This window comes from Alosa alosa, chromosome 17 (assembly GCF_017589495.1).
Source record: "Alosa alosa isolate M-15738 ecotype Scorff River chromosome 17, AALO_Geno_1.1, whole genome shotgun sequence".
Lineage (NCBI taxonomy): Eukaryota > Metazoa > Chordata > Actinopteri > Clupeiformes > Clupeidae > Alosa > Alosa alosa.
This window is the reverse complement of record NC_063205.1, coordinates 31,717,037-31,738,455: the sequence shown is the minus strand read 5'-3', so window position 1 is coordinate 31,738,455 and position 21,419 is coordinate 31,717,037. Positions and strand designations below refer to the sequence as shown.

The following is a 21,419-nucleotide window of genomic DNA, read 5'->3' as shown; positions in this document are numbered from 1 at the left end:
TAACAATGAGTAGTTTTGGTTGTTGTTGGTGGCGTTATTGCATCCCTTTTATGAATGCAAAATTGTTCCCTCACGATTGGAAGCTCCTGTTACATAGGCTATTTCAAAACATCGCAACGTAAAATGCCACAAAAAGCTGTTTATGAATAGGTCTTAGTGAGTTAGAGTCCTCTCGACTTTAAGCTGTCCCAGACTTAGGTGCTACTTTTAGGTCTAAAATGCTTCGTGAATTACTTTTTTTGCCAAAAAATTAGGAGTCCTAAAGTTAGGAGTGACACGCCCATTATTTTTAGGAGTTGCTCCTAAATTAAGCCAGTTAGGAGCTACTTTTAGCCTTAAAATTCTTTGTGAATCGGCCCCTGAATAAAAAGGCCTAGCCTAAATGAATCAAGGCAAAACAAATAGCCTAGTAGCCCAATGAAACATCATGGATTGATTTAGTATCTTTGTAACATTATTAAATTATTTTACTATGTTACTATGCCTAGTTACTATGCCTACGTTTGCAAAAGAGAACATTTTAATTTGATTCACAATGTTGACAATGATTAGCCTAGTTTTGGTTGTTGTTGGCGTTATTTGCATGTTAGTTATGCCTACAATGCAAAATTGCTTCCCTCATGATTGGAAGCTCTTGTAGCTGCATAGGATTTCAAAACCGCAGGTTTGTGAATAGGTCTGACTTCTTTAAAGCTGTCAGAGGTGGGAAGGTGGGAATTTTTTTGGGGAAGGGCGGGATTAACTGGGCACAATTGTCTGATGGCCCCCCTTCCCCAGCCAACGTGAATTGGGTGGTTAGTTAATAGGCCTATCGTTGAAGATTTTTCCTTCCATCTAAAGGCCGCAGCGCATCTGTGAGGCCAAGCCTCACCAAGTAGCTCGCTTTGTTTACAACTAACATTCCATTTAATTAAACTGCTTTATAGGCTATGCGAAATAGTTTTCAACATTTTGAATATTAGTGTCGGGTGAATTGAAATGTTCTCAAAGTAGCCCCCCGTCAAGCAATATAACCATACAAACGCCAGCCTGCCTGCTCATTGTTTCAAAAGGAGTAATTTTGGCTTTGTCAGAACTGAAGAGCTGTGAACGGGCACGGCACGGTATGCCCAATGAAAATAAATTAACGCAAACACAACACAACACAGACCCGCTTCTCTGGCGTCAGTCACTGACATGAACGAAACACAGAACCCGCTTCTCTCACGGCAGTCACTGACAGTAACCTAATAAATGAAAACACTTCCCCATGACAAAGACATCGTGAAAACACTGAAAGTTAATATTTTGTCACTAGCAACATTCATCTGTCCTTTGTCAAATGTATTATGTTCCAAGTACCCTATCGTAATTCTGCTTCATAAAGTTGAACAAATACATTTGCTTATTTCACAGAAAAATATAAATAGCCAGTCTACAGTGCAGAGTTGGTAAGTTATGGTAGGCCAACTTGCAGTGAACATACAAACAGGGAAATTATTTCTCTTGCAGCTGAGTAGCCTCAGGTGCGCATACGTGGGCATAAGGCCGAACATGCAAGCCAATGAATCGTGCTCTCTCGCGACAATCGCCCGTTAAACTTAAATAGGTTAACATCACTCTAAGTTTGCCTTCAAGCAAGAAAACGATGATTTGAAGACATCTGTTTCGTTGGAAGGGCAAGGGTAGCAACAGGGCAACACAGAGACAGGCCCGATGGCAGGGCTGTTATGAGAGTATTAAAATATGGGATATTCTACGGGAAAACATTAAAACGGCAAGACAGCGGGGAAGTTAAAATCACGTGATAAAATAAAAAAGTTGGCATGCATTGTTTCGGTCCCGTGCACAGGGATTATTTGTCATACTATTAATCACATATGATTATTTGTGAAATTGTGCAAACAAAGCGCAACACATTTGAAAAGGAAGGACTGGTAGCATGCAAGCTCACGGAAAGATTGATTTAAGAACGTTATCACAAAGTGTGTGGCTGTGGCGCTGAAGGCGAAGACAATTGGCAGGGAGGGTCATGTCTTTTTTAACAATTCTGTCGGAGGGTCATTGAACAATTTCTAGCAGGCAAGAGAGGGTCATGCAACTTCCAACTGAAGCACTCAAAATTCCTCCGGTGGCCTTCAATAAATAACGATCAGTCCCTAGATTGCTGCTGGGCTATATGTCTTGGTTCTGTTAACAACTCATTGTCAAACGATAGCCTATCTCGCTGTTGCATCCATTACAAAAAACAAACATGCAATGTGAACGTCTGGGATTGGGGAGAGCACTAAATGCTCTACTGAATAAGCACAAAGTCAAACCTTTAAATGAAAAACACTCTTTAATAATCCAAAAAATAAACCGCTAATGAAGTAAACTTGTGACAATCAAAAATCGTTTTATCGCTTGTAACTCCATTGATACCAGGGCGTAACAGGAAGGCATTTGGCTGAGCAACGGAGGTTAATATGTTCCATGTTTTGTCCAAATGATGACTGTCTATCATCGTTGCACTTTCGGAGAAAACCGAATGTTTCATTATCTCCCCTTTTCAATCGTCCCGGTTGTACCTACTTAAAAACGCAGATAGAACCTTATTATTCTAAGGTAGCGAAATAGCGTTCAGCATGATTCATGCCCAATTAATTCCCCTGTTAAAGTGTTAAGCCTTTGTAGTTTGGTTTTACGTGATGGCCTATGATAAACGGTATGGCCAAATATGTGAAAACGTTAAAATACAGTAGGCGATAAACCCGAAAAAAAGTTGACAGTGACTTTTTCATAATCACTTTGGAGGGTCATAGAAAAAATGTATTGCTGGCGAGGGAGGGTCACGTCTTTTGGACTAATGCTCCCAAAACTCCTCCGTAGCCCCTTAAATAAATAACGAACAGTCCCTAATGAAGTAAACTTGTGACCATCAAAAATCGTTTATCGCCTGTAACTCCGTGATAACAGGATGTAACAGGAAGGCATTTGGCTGAGCAACGGAGGTTAATACTCTATATTTTGTCCAAATGATGTCTGTCTATCATCGTTGCACTCGGAGAAAACCAGAATGTTTAATTTGTCCTGCGTCTCTACGGCTGCAAACGGGATTCACTCGCAGTTAACCAAATATTTCTTTATTAGGGCAGGGCAGGCATATTTCTGGCTATTACATTATTTCTAAACCAGTCTGCTAAAGTCTGTAGTGAAGTCTGTGTAGGGTTTTCCAGGCTCCATTTCTTTTTACGAGACACCCTGCTCACTTGAGCCATCTACCGGTTGTTTGGGTTGTTGCAGCGTCTCACTGGAAAAATACAAATTAAAGTCGCGTGATACCGCGTGATCCCACGCGCGGACCGCGAGTGAAGCTGGCCAAGTCAAAGCACTGCCCACTGTAAGAAGGAGATATCAATTATCAACAGTTAAGCCAGCTGGAAAGAGTAGGCCTATCTCTATTTAACATGAGGTTTTGACATTGACATTATAAACATTCTTTAAGGAGAGTGAAAAGCAGTTTGCAGTAAAGCTAACCAACGTCGTCTCTATCGCAGGAAAAAAATAGTGAGCAGCCTGAAAACCAAATTAAATGTTCGGTGGGCCGGATGAAAGTGCTTGGTGGGCCAGATGGGGGCCGCAGTTTGCCCACCCCTGCCTTATAGGCTGTATTGTAATATGGCATAATGTATGAAATATATGTACTGTATCTTAATTTATGAATAGTTTCCATAAAATGCATCAGATGTCATCAGAGTGCACAGGATGAAAACAATAAATCTTACTGAAAGCTTAGTAATATTAAAACTACATTTCATTAGTTGTGTTTCTTTTCTTTTAAATTGTTTGTCTACTGCAATCATATGGGAAAAGTAACTATATACTGCAAATTGTTTTTTGAATCGAGAATCCAGGTGTTGGATTACGTAGTGTTGTAATGTTGCTCCAGGGACACTGTTACAATGCCCTTGTAATATAATTGCCATATGTAAGTCGCTTTGGGAAAAGTGTCTGCTAAATGAATAAATATAAGGTTACACTTTACTTGACAGTATCGACATAAGAGTGAAATGACACTGTCATGAATCTGTCATAAACAAGTCGTAAATGTTTGACATAACGCTTCTGTTATTAAGTGACATTCGTTTTTTGTCATAACGGGTTAGGTTTAGGATTTAGGGTTAGGGTTCATGTGTCATGACAGAGTCATATGCTCATGACAGTGTCATCTCACTTTTACGTTGATACTGTCAAGTAAAGTGTTATAAGTATAAGTGTTTAAGTCATGAATAAATGTAAGTTACCAACTTGGTGCGCTACCACCACTGTTAAGGGTGACAAGTATATGAGAGTCATGGTAATAATAATAAGCCACCTGATAAATATACATTGTATTGCCTGCACTATTATAAAAAGAAGAAGAAGCCTCAGGATCCTTCAAATACAATAGGGTTCCCACAGCTTCACTGCTTGGACCCCTAATAAATTGACATGCTACATGCTCAGGGAAAGTTGGTCAGGGCCAAGAACTCAGTTGTGCAGATATTTGAACAGGGGCATACTCGCACAACATGCTTGCAAATGCTTGTCAGAGCAAATGTAGGCAGATTTTCTGGAATTGTATTCTATTTGACATATACTTGTTGCATGTATGAACATAATATTATTATATTATTGAACATAGTATTTTTACTGTTTTACTGTTTCTCTTTCAGATACCGAAGCTTAAAACACTTCAACTATGATATCTGCCAAAGCTGCTTTTTCTCAGGAAGAGTAGCCAAAGGACACAAAATGCAGTATCCTATGGTGGAGTACTGCACACCAGTACGTGTGTGTGTGTGTGTGTGTGTGTCTTGTATATGATAAAGGAAAGTGATATAGTATTGTGCATAGTGTTGTATGAATGAAATCTATTGGTTTCTTTTTACAATTTTCCCAGACAACATCAGGTGAAGATGTGCGGGACTTTGCAAAGGTGCTGAAGAACAAATTCAGAACAAAGCGCTATTTTGCCAAGCATCCACGCATGGGCTATTTACCTGTTCAAACTGTACTTGAGGGAGACAACATGGAAACGTAAGTAAAAAAGCACTACACATTAATCCTTACTCAAGGAAGACATACTTGATTAGAACATGGTCATGAAAAACCTGGAAAAGTCAGAGAATTGTGAAATCCCATTTCCCATTTTCCAACAGTGTGGTAACCAAAGATATAGAATGGTGGTGATGGTGGAGAAAACACATTTTATCACACATTTTATAATTAGGCCTAACTTGTGTGTTGATATGCTACATGGCAAAGATAAAATATACACACCATTGTAATCATCAGAAACCCTCTAGAATGGTATCCAACATTGTGTGTCATTATGCAGTACAAAAACATTTTGCCAAGATCAATCTTATTTAACCATAATTTATATTGCAGATAGAGAAAAACATAGAGTGCACGGAAGATTAACAATTTTGTTATCTTGCTTAAGCAATTAATGGGTCTTGATTAAGGGTTATTGATATTTATACAACAATTGGGTTCTATGGAACTATTCATTTGTTTCTGATTGGCCGAGAGACGTTCCATGAGTTGGAATATCCCTGGACATTTCAACTCAGACTTTGCACAGCTAATAATAAATCCTCCTTGAATACAATCTGCGAAGATTTGACACAATGTTCTCATCCCAGCTCTCCACTATTTCAAGCAATGGGTTACTCCTTAGCAAACCATAACGAAACAGTGCTTCACCACATCTGTGGATTAAGCCACACAGTCCAATGTAAGTAAGATAAACGAGGATGCTAATTGTTCTCAGCATTGCCAGCATTGTGTGTAATATGATTGTCACTTGGAGGAGACTTGTAGATAACTAACGTTAGCATAATTAGCTAACCGCTGCTAACGTGCTAGCATCGTCACGTCAGGCACAGTAGTGTAACATTTATTCACCATAAATTAATAAAGTTGAGTGGTTCTGCAATGTAGACTATGTTTCCGTTTTTTTGCAGTACCATGTCCCTTACATGACATGGCCCAGTGTCCTTGTAACATGCATGCAGCAAACCTAGATATGAATGTGATTTCAGCCCGACTTTCAACATTTCTTTCAAGAAGACATGTAAACCACAAAGACTCGTAACGAGGGATCTGGAATGTTGGTTACCTAGCAACCAAGACGATGTCGAAATTAACATTTTTAAACAATAATGGGGTGTTTTCAGATTATTTAGTTTGTGGTAGAATTGTTGTATAAAAGCAATATAGCACTCGTGATCGTGGGATTGGTCATGGATATTCCCACGGCTGTTGTTGCCTCAGCCACTCGGCCTCCGCCCGCGGGCTCTGGCGAACAACACCCGTGGGAATATACGTGACCAACCCCACTCTCACTCGTGCTATATTGCTTAACTATAGTATGGATCAAAATATAAACTATATAACCTTCTAATACATTGTCTTAATATGACCTCTTGATGAAGTAGGCAAGGAATATAGGCCTTGCCCATATGCCTGTCCCAAAAGCGGGTGTATGATGATTTAAAAAAATAAAAGCCTGGGCTATTAAATGAGGTTTTACGGTAATTAGCATGCATTTTTGTTGTTGTACTCTTTGAAGGCAACAATATATTAAACATATTACTCCTGAGCTGTCAAATTCAGAGTACAGTTTTCTCTTGATAAGGGTATCCCTTGCACTCTGTTACCTCTCCAAGCTCAGAGAAAAGGACAGATAGGATAGATACAGTTGTGACTAGAGATACACCGATTGCAATTTTCTGGGCCAATTCCGATTTCCGAAAGTCAAAATCCAGACCTCAATTTAATAGAAATGTTTTGGCTACATCTGAAGTAGGCAGTACATGCCAGTTGACCCTCCAACCTCTCTCATCTGGCTGAGTTCTGCAAAAAGGAGTGGGCAAAAATTTGCAGAACCAGAGACACTGGTTAATGGGTACAGAAGACGTTTGGTTGCAAGAGGAGGTGCTACAAGAAATTAACTACATAGGTTCACATACCATATTGGCCTGAATATAAAACAGCCCTGAATATAAGGCCACCCCCCTATTCAGGACAATTTATTTTGGGGGGAAAAGATCAAATAGCCTAAATAGAAGCAGCTATTTGTAGACCAAATGTTAATTTATTTTATTTTATTTTTGAAAATGCTGGTGATGACACATTGAATAAATTAGTTTATAGGCCTTTTAAATTAAATCATGAGATCAATTTAATTAAAAAAAAAAAAGATAGACTGGTACCAATTATGAAAGAAAAGAACCATAGCCTCAATAACTTTCAATAACTGCATCAACCATAACCTACACATCTAACTGTACAGTCTTGAAACAAGCAGTTTCAACACTGACAGATGCAAAAAACACTGACGTTTGATCAGCATTGCCTATCAGTTCCAGGGGGTGGGAATGAGTTTTCCTTAATTTGATCACATACAGTGGGTCCCCGTTAAGTTTGGATGGGTTCCTTCATGAATCACGCACCCCATTTTCTCAGCAGAAATGGCACAAACTGCAGTTGACACAAACAACCACAAGGTGTCACTTGGGTGCCACTACTATGTTTGATGCGACTGACTTACTGCTTCCATGACGCAGCAGGGGCACGGGAACTTAAATTGATCACGGTAGTTTAAGCTTACACTTGACAAAACATTCTAATATGAAAATGTAGATGCAATTGTTGTAAAATGGTGCAGCTCCTTTAAGAAAGCACCGTGTGCAGGGATGGAGAGAGAGAAAGGATATAGGCCTACAGTATGTGTGTTAGAACTTAGCGTGTGGAAAAGTAATGTGCTGTTGAGACTGGAGCGAGTCATATTCAAAATAATGCAAAAAAAAGCAATTATCCTCATTCATTGCAACCAAAGCATGCCTGCTTGCCGACATTCAAACGAAAAATATATCAAAGCACCTTTTGCGTTTGAATGTAGCACAAATTTTTTTTTAAACAGCTGGACAAATGATTTAGCTAATTGATTATATAACCTGTACACCAGCAATTGTTGAACATTTACCTGTACAAGTACATTGACAGTAGCCCAGCCTAACAGCATGTTGTAGGCCTACTGTAGAAATTTCACTTAAATTGCAACCGCAACATGCCTGCTTGCCAACGTTCAAACGACAACGAAAAAGATAATACAACAACAAGAGGGTTGAGTCTGAATGACACTGAGTTTTTAGACACTGAGTTTTTGTAGTTAAGAAATATTTTCAGATAAAAAATGGTCATTCTTCAATCTCCTTCACTGGCCTATGGAAAAGGCTTAACGTCCCAAAACAACGATCAATGATCATAAAATTTCTCTCTCCACATTGCTCCTCATAACCATCTATAAAAAAGTGTTTTTTCTTTTCTTTTTGAGCACATCCGAATCCCAGGACATAACGCACTGGACCTTATAATAGGCTCGAGATATAATTCCAAAGGGGGCAGATAGGGGCCACTGCACTTAAAACTTAAAAGATGAAGCTTTCCGAACTTTGAAATTGATCAGTGACTGGCATCGGGTGAACGAAGCTTTTCGAAGTTGAACAGGCTATTAAAAAACTATTTGCACACCTCCATGTCACAGGAGAGACTGGGCTCTCCCTTCTATGAAAAGGCGTTAGGCTACCTGCAAACTGGCCTATGATTTCATTGCTGAGTTTTTGACAAAAGCAAGAAAAATGTTTTTTTTCCTGAGTCAGGATATGGCGAGTCAGTGTCATTTATTTGTCCAATGTTAGCCTATAGATACAGACCAGTACATCTTCTCAATAGTTTGAATGTCGGTGTGTGTGTTTCTGCTCATTGACAAATACCGTTCAGCACAATGATTCATGCCCAATTAATTCCCCTGTTAAAGTGTTAAGCCTTTGTTACACTATTTGGTTTCGTGATGTAGCCTATGATAAACACCATATGGCCAAATATGCGACTCAGCTAATGTTATAGGCTACAGCCTACAATTGAATTAAAGGCAAGCTGGTGTAGCTTATTAGACTAGGCTACTATTAAAATACACCGACGGTAGCCTTGGCTATGTGTAAAGTAAGCTATCGCATGATTTCATGCACGTAAGTGAAAAGGGCCTTGTATCTGTCAAGTTCGCACAGGGCCTTGCATCCCCTTGCGACGGCCCTACAGCTCCTCCTAAGACAGCGAGGAAAAAGTTAAAATACGCGATAAACCCGGGAAAAGTTGACAGGTTTGTTTCGGTCCCGGTGATTATTTGTGAAATTGTGCAAACGACAGCCTTTTCAAGGCATTTCAAGGAAGGAGTCATAGCATGCAAGCTCCCAAATTGACCCAGTAGCCTAAGGCATCAATAAATTGTTGGGACTGGGGAGGGTCATGCGTTTTTTCTCAATCACTTTGGAGGGACATAGAAAAAATTCTTGCTGGCGAGGGAGGGTCACGTCTTTTTTGACTAACGCTCCCAAAACTCCTCCGGTAGCCCCTTAATTAAATAAATAACGAACAGTCCCTAATTGATTAATAGCCTAGGCCTACACCAGCAATTGTTGAACATTGACCTGTACAGGACATTGACAGTAGCCCAGCCTAACAAGCAAATGTTGCAAAATACATCAAAAGACGCAATTAATCAGAAATAAATAATGTAATCTGCATCGCTTTATTTAACAAACTGGAAGCAACAAGAGCATTGAGTTAAGCTGTAAGGCCAAACCAAGAGCAAAGCCTATCTGTTAAGGCAGTCGATAGGCTATATAACGAGCTGTTTGCCTGGAAAGACGATAGATGACGGCTCTGGTCATCCCATACCCTCCCCCACTTCCTGTAGCCTACCATTATGAAGGCCTGTAGCCCAAAAACGACTTCGTTGCCATTTTGTGACATTAAGCTTTTTCACGTTAAGCCCCCCTCCCCCATCCCCTTCTTTCACAAGCAGTGGGGGAGCGCGGGGCACAAAGTAACACTTTTTGGTAGACAAAGGAGGGTTCTCCGCGCTTCTGTTGTTTGGCCACAATCCGTTGCAACCAGGCCAGGACAGATATTTTAGAGACGCCGGTGCAGCTCAGATGTCTTCTTAATTTTCTTTATTCTTTAGTAAAAGGTGCAGAACATTATTAAACTTTGACTAACATTTCGATTTGTCGATGTTTTTGACTAACGAACATCGAAACGTTAGTCAAAGTTTAATAATGTTCTGCACCTTTTACTAAAGAATAAAGAAAATTAAGAAGACATCTGAGCTGCACCGTCTCTCCTTCTCTAACACATTTTGGCTTTGGCTAAATATTTCCTAAAATCATTTGAGTTTCACTAGTCACATGTTTTAACAAGCAACACTTGTTATTGAACTAATAACAGGCGTTATGTCGAAAATTGACTTTATTTTCCATAATGGAGAAATAACATATGCAGAGTCTAACCAAGGTCAATCTTGCCAAAAAAAAGCCCTCAAACCTGAAAACACATGAGGCAAAAGTGCAACACATCACAAAACTAACTAAACTAACACGCCATATTTTTGTATTGCAATCATTGTAGTCTACAGTTGTAACAGCTGTAACAGTCGTTTTACTCCCCGGATCGCGCTCATTATAAAGAACGTTTAACGTGTCCCAAAACAGCTATCAATTAATCACCAAACGCGTCTTATAAACAAGTATTGCCAGGAGCAACACCTTGCAAAAAAAAATGATAACAATAGGCCTAGGCCTTTATATGGCTCTGCTCCTGCCTAGATTCGAACTCAGAACTGCCTGAAAGTTGCAGACCTGTTCTGGAAATATGTGCATTATAACCCAGTGTTTCTCAAAGTGTGGTCCGGGGACCACTGGTGGTCCGCAAGCTATCCCAAGTGTTCCGCGAGCAGACGAGGTAAAATATGATATAGATGAGTTGTTTGCAATATTGAACCAACTTGTATGTAAATCCAAACAGTTCTGCAACACTGTCTATGTAAGATATGCCAGTTTAAATCATATGAATCCTCTGACACAATAAGCAAAGTGAAAATACAATAAGCAAGGTGGTTCAGTGAGTAGGCCTATTGTGCTGATATACTGTTGAAGTAGGTCTAATTTATTTTTTTTTAGCTAGGTGGTCAATGCATTTTTTATTGGTTAAGTGGTCCTCCATCTGAAAAAGTTTGCTGCATTAACCCACTCGACCGTCAGACAACTATCTGCTTGAGTAGGCCTATTGGGTAGGACTGTAGCCTACACTGGTTGCTGTGGCACAGTCTTGAGTTACCGAATTCGTTTTCTTTGTCATATGAATGCTGTCATTTTGTTAACATTACTGTTAAGGAGATGCTGTAGGCAAAGTCTATATTTCAACCTCGTTAGTGTAGTAAAAAAAAATCGAACTATTCACAAGGTTTCTGGGCAGCATATTTATGTTCTGTTAGCAAAGCGAACTTCTCATGACTACCGACAAAGTAGCCTACTGCCAGCTGGCCTAAGCTCTCATTTTAAAACATTACTGAGAGACAGACACTGTACAATCAAGAAATCTTGCCACTGAATCCAAAACTATGTTTAACATTATGTACAAGGCTTAGGCTACAGTGGACTAGCATGTTGCAGGGCTGCTAAAAACACAGAAACGCACTGAAAACTTCGGCCAATCACAGCCCTTGCTGTCGAATCGCCGTCTGGTTCACGACCGATGGAACTCCACAGCGGACTATGCTGCCCCCCCGCGGCTGCAGTTGTACTTTACATTTCACCATTCACCATGATCGTGAATGAAGTGTCAATTTTTAACTGGGACCCACTGTAGCCTACCACTGAAAAGAGAGCCAGCTTCTCCTCTGATGGGCATGACTTCTCCGACACAATGACAGTCCATTGTGCCGCATCATTAAGGCTAGTTTTGAAGTCGGTGTGGTTAGCTCATAGCGATCTTCAAAACATTCAGCTGTATGACGTCTCTGGTAATGAGCATTTCGTTTTTACGTTTTTCAATCACATATTCACACACTCATCTATCAATCTGTTGGATTAACAACAGGCAAAAATGATCTCCGTAGAGCTATGTCAATTGAATAGGAATTTGCTGGGGCGCCGCTCTTGGAAGTTGCATGACTGGTTTTCTTGGTAGGGACTCGCTACGTCTATGCTGTATAGATATGCTAGGTGAACGATTTGCCTATTACAAGTTCGTTTACCATCAAATTGGCTTCGTAAAAGGTGAAAATCTTGCATAGTGTGCCTTTAGTTCATAACACTCGTTAGAAAATATTGATATGGCACCATCTACAGACTTTTCGGGTTTTTTTCTAGGTGGGCAATATAAGACGACAAGAAAAAAAACCTTGTCTTATATTCTGGCCAATATGGTACTTTTGCAAATGTCATATATTGGGGCTTTTTGTGAACTAAACTGCTTTTGTTGAAAATATAATGAAACTATATAACTTTCTTTTGTTTCTGTCTATTATTTAGAAGGTCAGCTTTACAAATTGGGGTTTGTATGTGCATTAAATAAGGTTATTTTGATTTTTTTTTGTAAAAAACAACAACTGACCATGTCTGAGGGTTTGCAAACTTGCAAACGTATGTTTTTAGAATAGCCAAACCATTGAGTGACACATTATGGGCCGCTATGGAACAGGAGGTAGAGGAGTCGTTGAGCAACCAGAAAATTAATGGTTCCGTCTAACTCTGTCAAAGTGTATTTCTGAACCTCAAACTACTCACAATGTGCTGGTTGGCACTGTGCATGGCAGTCTCTATGTAAAGTGCTTTGAGTGCTCAGATGAGTCCATTTGTCATTTCCCATTTGCCATTTTATAGTAATATTTATGAAAGTAATAGTAATCTGAGGCTTTTTATATTGTCTGAAATGTATCTTGGCTAAAGCCACCCTAGCAGAGTGGTAGTGTTTAGAAACCTGTGCATATGTAAAGCAAATACATGCAAAAGTGTCACGATTGCTCGCCAAAGCTTTCTCAAAACATTATAAGGGCACTCTGAAGGTTGGGATATAATTTTAATTCTGCAAACAGAAATGTTTTACATTAGAAATGTAATCATAACAGGAACATTAATGTCCATGTATGCATTCAGTTATCTAAATCAAGTTCCATAATTCATGATGGAATCCTCATGCATTCAGTGTCAGCATTTCATTTTCTATCAAAACTTCATGCATTCACTGTCAAACTCTCAAGCATTCAATGTTGCATCCTTGTTTTATAAATCAAATGTTTATTATAATCTAATAAGCAAGAGATGTATGGTGTTTGTAACAAGAGTGGTGTGGACACAGTGTATTTGATGTCTTATTAGAAAGCTTTTGACAATTAAATATATTGAATTGATTTTATAGTATGGGATTGCTTAACTGAACAATGACTTAACAGTCATGTATGCCATCATGTGCATGAATGGTCATCAAATTGATCAACTTCCTCTGCCTCAATAGCATGTCTTTTTTGTCTTGCAGTCCTGTTACCCTTATCAACATCTGGCCTGTAGAGCATGCGTGAGTACCCCAAATGCACACATATACAAAAAATCTTACAAATCTCACAAATGAACAAATCCATTCTCAATTAGGGATGGAACAATAAGTATAAGTATATATACTTTTGATCCCGTGAGGGGAAATTTGGTCTCTACATTTATCCCAATCCGTGAATTAGTGAAACACACTCAGCACACAGTGAACACACAGTGAGGTGAAGCACACACTAATCCCGGTGCAGTGAGCTGCCTGCAACAACAGCGGCGCTCGGGGAGCAGTGAGGGGTTAGGTGCCTTGCTCAAGGGCACTTCAGCCGTGCCTACTGGTCGGGGTTCGAACCGGCAACCCTCCGGTTACAAGTCCGAAGCGCTAACCATTAGGCCACGGCTGCCCCCACAAGATACATTATCCAACTGAACGATACCCCACCTATGGTTAAACACAGAACCGCAATAATTTGGTACATCTGTCATTTAACAAAAGAGCAGCAAACACATGATATACATTTACATTTATTCATTTGGCGTGCGCATTTGTCCAAAGCAACTTACAGCAATGGAATAACATTTAGACTATTAACATTTAAGAATTTTTAGATTTCAGCTACAGAGCTACAACTACAGCAATATAACAACATTCAAGCTATTAACAGTTAAGCATTATAACATTTCAACTTTTAAACTACAAGGCTACAGCTACAGTGCAGAGGAGAATATAGCTAGAAGTGTGTCACTATCTGTCAGTACAAGTCCTAGAGGATAGGAGTGCATACATATTAAGTACTAGTAGAAGTCACAGTCACTGCTTATGGCAGAGCTGACAGAATCGATACAGACATCCTCCTTGGTTTTAAAAAGAACAATTCAAGGGCCCTTTGACAATTGAACTCTTTAACAAGTGCGAGCCATTTATGCTTTCACGCAGACTGTCAAACTGTTTCCCTGCAGGCTGTTCCGTAAGTCTGTCTTGATCTATACACGGAGAGTGGATGAAGTTTAAATTATTTTATACTTTTGTGTAAGATTTACACTTTTGAATTAGAATGTTTGGCGAACGATGATAGATAGCGTGATGACATTCCACCACCAGATCCTGCCGGACGCATCACACGATTATATAGGCCTACCCATAAATCCTCAAATTATGGCCGGAATAATAATTGCCTACAAGTAGCCTATGACTGATGTCCACGAGCACTAAAAAACATTGTTTCGATTTAACTCAATGAAATTAAAGAGCTCTTCTTAATAGTTTATATTGTTGGTTGGTATAATAGCTGGTTGGTTTAATAGCCTACTGTTGCCAATGAAAAGTCGTTGTCCTAATGGGTCTCAACATGTCGCTTTCAAGCTACCAGTCGCTTTTTATTATTATTTTTTATGCGTTCTGCAAAGAAGAGAGACTGGCATTAGTCACGGTTTTGAATGAAAGGGAGAAAACAGTAGGCCTAGAGCAGATATCGCTCATATACCTATACTTTTTTTCTTTTTTTTTGACGACGTAGTTAAGGCGGCAGGCATGTGCAAAGTGGTAGTCACATTTGCAGACATAGGCTATGGGGGTTTCTGCCTCAGGATTTCGTCACATGGAAAAAAGTCATGATGTCATAGTCGGTTATACTGTAGCCCAATCAATAATGTCAGTTATAATGTCACCTTCTGTACACATTTAGGCAGCAAGGTAACTTTTGAATTCTATGAAACTTCAGTGAGAAAAATTTAAAATAACTTGACACAGACACACCAGCTCTCTCCACTGATAGTTGGATGAAGCAGTTGAAATCTACACTATTGTAGTGCAAATAGCAGAAAGAGACAAGGCCTAGTCAGTCACACTGCCATATTTTGTCTGTAGGCAAAATATATAGTTAATTGTTTAAATCAGCAGTTTAATAAAACACTCAAACCATACTGTAACCATGGCCCAAAAACCATGATGCATAACAAACCATGGGCACATTGTACCATTGCATCCCTGTTGTCCATATCCCATTTTTGTATCTCTCTTCAAAATTCAGTACTCATATCTTTTCTATATTCTCAAATATTTGAGAATAGGCACATCATAACTTAATTTTGTTTCTGAAGTGTGTGTGTACTGTATTTGTAAATGTAGGTGATTTCAGGTATTATTAATTCAGTGTAATTTGTACTAATGTGTTTTGCCCTCACCTTACATTTCCTACAGTCTAACGTCCTCGCCTCAGCTCTCTCATGATGACACACATTCACGGATTGAGCATTATGCCAGCAGGTGAGCAATTTCCCAGAATGGGGTCGTAATCAGATTCTATATTGTCCCACCACAACAAAAGGCATTATAATGCCCCAAAAACCTGCATGAGACAAACACTATTTCAGGCTAACATTTTTAAAGAAAATATAGACTAAATAGATAAATATAGACTTGATTGAAATGTTTTAACCTGCAACCTAGGCTACTTACAGATTGTGCTGTTTAGTTTGTTTAATCAACCAGGTGTGCTTTTGAAAAAGTCAATGTATATACCTAGGCTTTGAGAGCTGTTTTGATGACTTTGGGCAAGGGCACTCGGTGCATCATGTATATATATCAGGGGTGCCCAAATTTGCATATTGTGCAAAATTAACATTCTATAAAAGGTAGAATACTTTTTAAAGAAATAAAAAACACTACTATTTACTGTGCTTGTCTTTGCACTGTGTGTACAGTATTTTTATTAATATTAGGAAATGATTGAACGCCCATATGGCTGTTTTAAGGAGTAGAAATATACGGTGTATTTGAAGAAAAGAATATGGAGCAGTCTTGGAAGTTATTTGCATCAATATGAAATAATAATGAATATAGAACACAACATGCCTCTATAGGACAAATTGACACATTCTTCAAATTGATACATGGAAACCATATTTTTTTAACTTTTGTACAACACAATGTGTTTCCATACATTTGAAGTTGAACAAATATGAAGGAATAATACAATAAATGTGCATATAATATTAATACATATAAGTAGTAAACAAAATATGAATACAAATAGATTTGATTGAGCAATGACAACCAGTCAATAGAACATTGAGACAGAATGAAATTCTGACCACCAGATCGCAGGCCACAGCCCCAAATTGGCCAGCCCTGATATATATACCCTTTGTTAATATTTGTTAATTGTTACTAACTTATCTATTTGGCACAAGTTAATAGTTTTTAATCATTAATGAAATATTAGTTGTTTGCATAAAATCTGTATGTTAATGTTTTAACTATTTTAACAAATCTATTAACTAATATTGTATTAATATGTGTTAATAGTTAACTAAATTTCTTTTTGGCACTAATTAACAGTTATTTCTTGCATCATTTAAATGTTAAATGTTTATTTGCAAACTATATGTTAATAGAAAAGTTAATGACTTATTATTATTTAACTAATTGTTATTAAACTGTGCTTTTGCCTATCCCAATATGAACCGCTCTCCATAGGACCCTTACAATAGATTACATTACATTACATTACATTTGGCTGACGCTTTTTAGCCAAAGCGACTAACAACATAGTAAACAGTTTAAGTTTTAGAGCAGTTCTCAACAATTTTTGGACAATTTAAAAACATTAGAGTACAGTAAGAATAAGTGCATCAGTGAGTGCTGTTTTTAACAGTTACTTGTCAGTTTGAGACGACTAGTGAGTGCTAGGATCAGTAAGACTTGTTGTAAGTGTTGCTATGAGAGGAGATGTTCTCTAAAGAGCTGGGTCTTCAGGAGTTTTCTGAAAATGGAGAAGGATGTCTCTGCCCTTGTAGGAGCTGGCAGTGTGTTCCACCAACGAGGAACAACAGATGAGAAAAGTTTGGATTGGCTTGAGCGTACCGGTGGTAGAGCTAGACATCGTTAAGATCTGAGAAGCGCCCGGTCTGGAGGTAGCGTATGTCTGTATGAGGGCATTCAAGTAGGTGGGAGCAGAACCAGAGACTACTTTGTAGGCAAGCGTTAGAGCCTTGAATTTGATGCGGGCCGCCATAGGTAGCCAGTGTAGCTGGATGAGGAGCGGGGTAACATGTGCCCTTTTGGGTTGCCTTCTGGATCATCTGAAGTGGTTTCACTGCGCAGGCTGGGAGACCTGTCAGGAGGGCATTGCAGTAGTCGAGTCGTGAGATGACTATTGCCTGAACCAGAAGTTGGGTAGCATCTCAAGTAAGTCCTGATTTTCCGTATGTTGTAGAGTGCGAAACGGCATGACTGGGCGACTGAGGCAACATGATCTGAGAAGTTTAGTTGGTTGTCGAGAACAACTCCTAGATTTTTTGCAGTCCTGGTAGGTGAAACAGACAGGGATTCAAATTTGATGTTGATGTCGTGATGTATGGTAGGTTTAGCTGGGAGGACCAGCAGTTCAGTCTTTGAGAGGTTCAGCTGGAGGTGGTGTGCCTTCATCCATGTAGCTATGTCTGAGAGGCAATCCGAGATCCGTGCTGAAACCAAGGGGTCATCAGGTGGAAAGGACAGATAGAGCTGTGTGTCGTCTGCATAGCATTGGTATGAGAAGCCATGCGAACGGATAATCTGTCCCAAGGAGGTGGTGTAGATAGCAAAGAGAAGGGGCCCAGCACTGAGCCCTGGGGACCCCTGTGGTGAGATGGTGAGGTGCAGATAGCTGACCAAGCCCTGATAATGTTAAACGAAGCGTCCTGTGAGGTGGGATTCAAACCAGGAGAGAGCAGAACCGGAGATTCCCATGTTAGCGAGTATAGAGAGAAGGATCACGGTGATTGACCGTGTCAAAGGCAGCCGATAAGTCAAGCAGAATGAGTGCGGATGACCCGGCGGTCGCCCTGGCTTCTTTTAAGACTTCTGTTACAGACAACAGAGCCGTTTGGTAGAGTGGCAGCTTTGAACCCAGACTGACTTGGATCCAGAAGGTTGTTCTGTGAAAGGAAGTCAGAGACCTGTTTGGAGACTGCTCGTTCAATGCCTTTGGATAGGAAAGGCAGGAGGAGAACAGGGCGGTAGTTCTCGACTTGAGCAGGGTTGAGAAAGCTTTCTTAAGTAGCGGTGTTACGGGGCCATTTTGAACAGCTGTTGGAAATGTGCCGGAGGTTAGCGAGGCATTGATCACATGTGTGATACCTGGATAGATAGATAGATAGACAGATAGATAGATAGATAGATACTTTATTGATCCTCAAGGGGAAATTCTAGAAAAAAACACGGAGCTACCTTAACATGCTGCCACTGTTGTCGGCGCCGGAACCGCTTGCAATAAAGTTGGTTAAGCTTAATTAATACATTAGTAGTATATAGCTATAAGCGTGGGGCCCCTTATAATAGAGTTGGTTAAGCTTAATTAATATATTAGTCATATATAACTATCAGTATGGGGGACCCTTATAATAAAGTTGGTTAACCTTAATTAATATATTAGTAGTATATAGCTATCAGTGTGGAGCCCCTTATAATAAAGTTGGTTAAGCTTAATTAATATATTAGTAATATATAACTATCAGTATGGGGGACCCTTATAATAAAGTTGGTTAAGCTTTATTAATATATTAGTAATATATAACTAGTCAGACGGTGAAGGGACTGAGACCAAAACTGGCTTATCACATTTATTCCTTTAGAAAAGTTAAAACAAAACAAGTAGTTGAATGGGCTATATTACATGCATCATTCCTATACCATCACTGTCAGCCCTACTAGCAAGGGAGACATGCGACATGGAATGTTCAGCTGCACAGAACGACAGTTTATTAATATTCTGTAATAAACATAATGCTAAACTAAATGTACATTCATTTCCTGCTAGACTGAATTGCACTTTCCATGCACACTAAGCTAAACTACACTGAATGCATGGAAAGTTGCTAGCGAGTTTACAGCTAGTCACGTTAGACTCAGTGTGTATGAACTTCGTGGTCATAATGAAAACATTAATAAACGTTCTCTAAGTTGCTAGAATTGCACCCAAATCTTAACAATACATGTAAAGTAACATAATACAGGTGGCATATCAAAGTTTTCAACTTAAACAACATTTTACAGGTACAAAATTAGGTAACACTTTATTTTAATGTGTCGCTGTTACAGTGTACCTACCTAATTAGGTACAGTGGTACAACCTGTGTAACAACATGTACTATCAGGTACTATCATTGTACTTGCATTATGTATTTGTGGGTACCTACATATAGTTGTTACATTGTAATACTGAGTGCTTTTACAAAACTTTGCCAATTTGCCTAAATTTTCATCAGAGGCAAAGAGCTGACCTGAGACCTGCTGGATGGGGTAAATCGGGTCATGATCGATTTGATATACAAAGCATGCTTAGCTCCAGTCAAGGTCTCATTGTCTTCAGTGTACATGTAACAGCTGTGCTGCTACAACCTTGTTACTCTTTGTTACAGTGGAATAAACTGGAACAGGTCTTGTCTTGGAACAGGTCTACTAATTCACATGTACTGTGTGGTGTAACAGCAGACCACGTTTCAACACATCAATGACAGGATGCATAACATCATTGACAGGATGTATATATGTAGATGTAAGTACTTAACTGGTACACTTTATTTTAATGGGTTTATTCCACTGTACCAAAAGAGTAATACATGTGTACCAACACAGTTGATACATGTACTACAGTATGTAGGGTAATGGCAGACATGTTCCAAGACACCAATGACACAACATACATGTAATACTGTATGTAATTGTAAGTACTTAACTGGTACACTTCATTTTAATGGGTTTATGCCACTGTATCAAAGAGCAATACGTGTGTACCAACACAGTTGATATATGTACTATACATATATCAACTGTAGTGAATTAGTAGACCTGTTCCAAGACATCGAAGACATAACATACATGTCATATGTACATGTAAGTAATTAACTGGTACACTTAATAGGTTTATTCCATTGTATCAAAGAGTAACAAGGTTGTAGCAGCACAGCTGTTACATGTACACTGAAGACAATGAGGCCTTGACTGGAGCTAAGAATGCTTTGTATATCAAATCTATCATAACCAGATTTACCCCATCCAGCAGGTCTCAGGTCAGCTCTTTGCCTCTGATGAAAATTTAGGCAAATTGGCAAAGTTTTGTAAAAGCACTCAGTATTACAATGTAACAACTATTTGTAGGTACCCACAAATACATAATGCAAGTACAATGATAGTACCTGATAGTACATGTTGTTACACAGGTTGTACCACTAAACCCTAATTAGGTAGGTACACTGTAACAGCGACACATTAAAATAAAGTGTTACCCAAAATTAAAACAAAGTGGGGAGAGCTTTATTAGGGGTTTGCACGGCGTGTCATCAGATTTGGACATCGCCATATTGGAGATACTCGCCTCTAGAAAGCATTAGGCACTGAAGTAAATCCCTAACATCGTCAAGGAAAATGGTTAATTATTGCCGTGTTTTAGGTTGTACCAATAGGTCAGACTGAGAAAAACATCTGGTGTAGGTATCGACTTCCAAAAGTTATTAAAAAACCAGGGAGAAGGGACAATAATGCCAGAAGTTATCAGAGGAAGGGGGGCGCTTGTGGTTGAACTTGGTACTTAGTCTCCCTCACCCAACTCCTATGGATCTGCGCAGCCAATAATCCGTAATTTCTCGAAATATCGCGCCTTTTCTTGTGGTCCAAGTCCTGCCCTATATCCCTTTGCATCTTAGACGCATTTTGATGAGCTTTTCTGTTGTTTAGACACGGCTACAATCACGTAAGATATCCAAAGTGCATAATACTCCATTGTACTTCATTCACTGAGTATCGCCAATATGGCCGCGCGTGCTGGGTTACCATAGTTACCGGCCAGAATGTGACGTCGGTGCAAACCCCTAATACAGTCAACCTACGCAATCATACCACTTCTGATCGGCTATGGCAACAATACAAAGACAAAACGCAGCAGAGCTGCAGTATAGCGTTTCTCCAAAGGGGGCTCCAAAACACCAATCTCAATAAAGCTGCTTAATTACGGCGAAAAATCACATACAAACACTAAACTACAT

General features: G+C 39.3%; 1 protein-coding gene across 11 annotated transcripts in view; it reads left to right on the top strand.

The window, feature by feature from the left end:
- The window catches only part of dmd (dystrophin), a 493,723-nt gene that overhangs the window by 443,575 nt on the left and 28,729 nt on the right, over positions 1-21,419 (top strand). For all 11 annotated transcript variants that reach the window (XM_048268223.1, XM_048268225.1, XM_048268222.1 and 8 more), the window contains 4 exons: positions 4,677-4,788; positions 4,904-5,040; positions 13,387-13,425; positions 15,595-15,660. In XM_048268223.1, the coding sequence (XP_048124180.1) occupies positions 4,677-4,788; positions 4,904-5,040; positions 13,387-13,425; positions 15,595-15,660 (354 nt within the window). The remainder of the gene's footprint in view (positions 1-4,676; positions 4,789-4,903; positions 5,041-13,386; positions 13,426-15,594; positions 15,661-21,419) is intronic.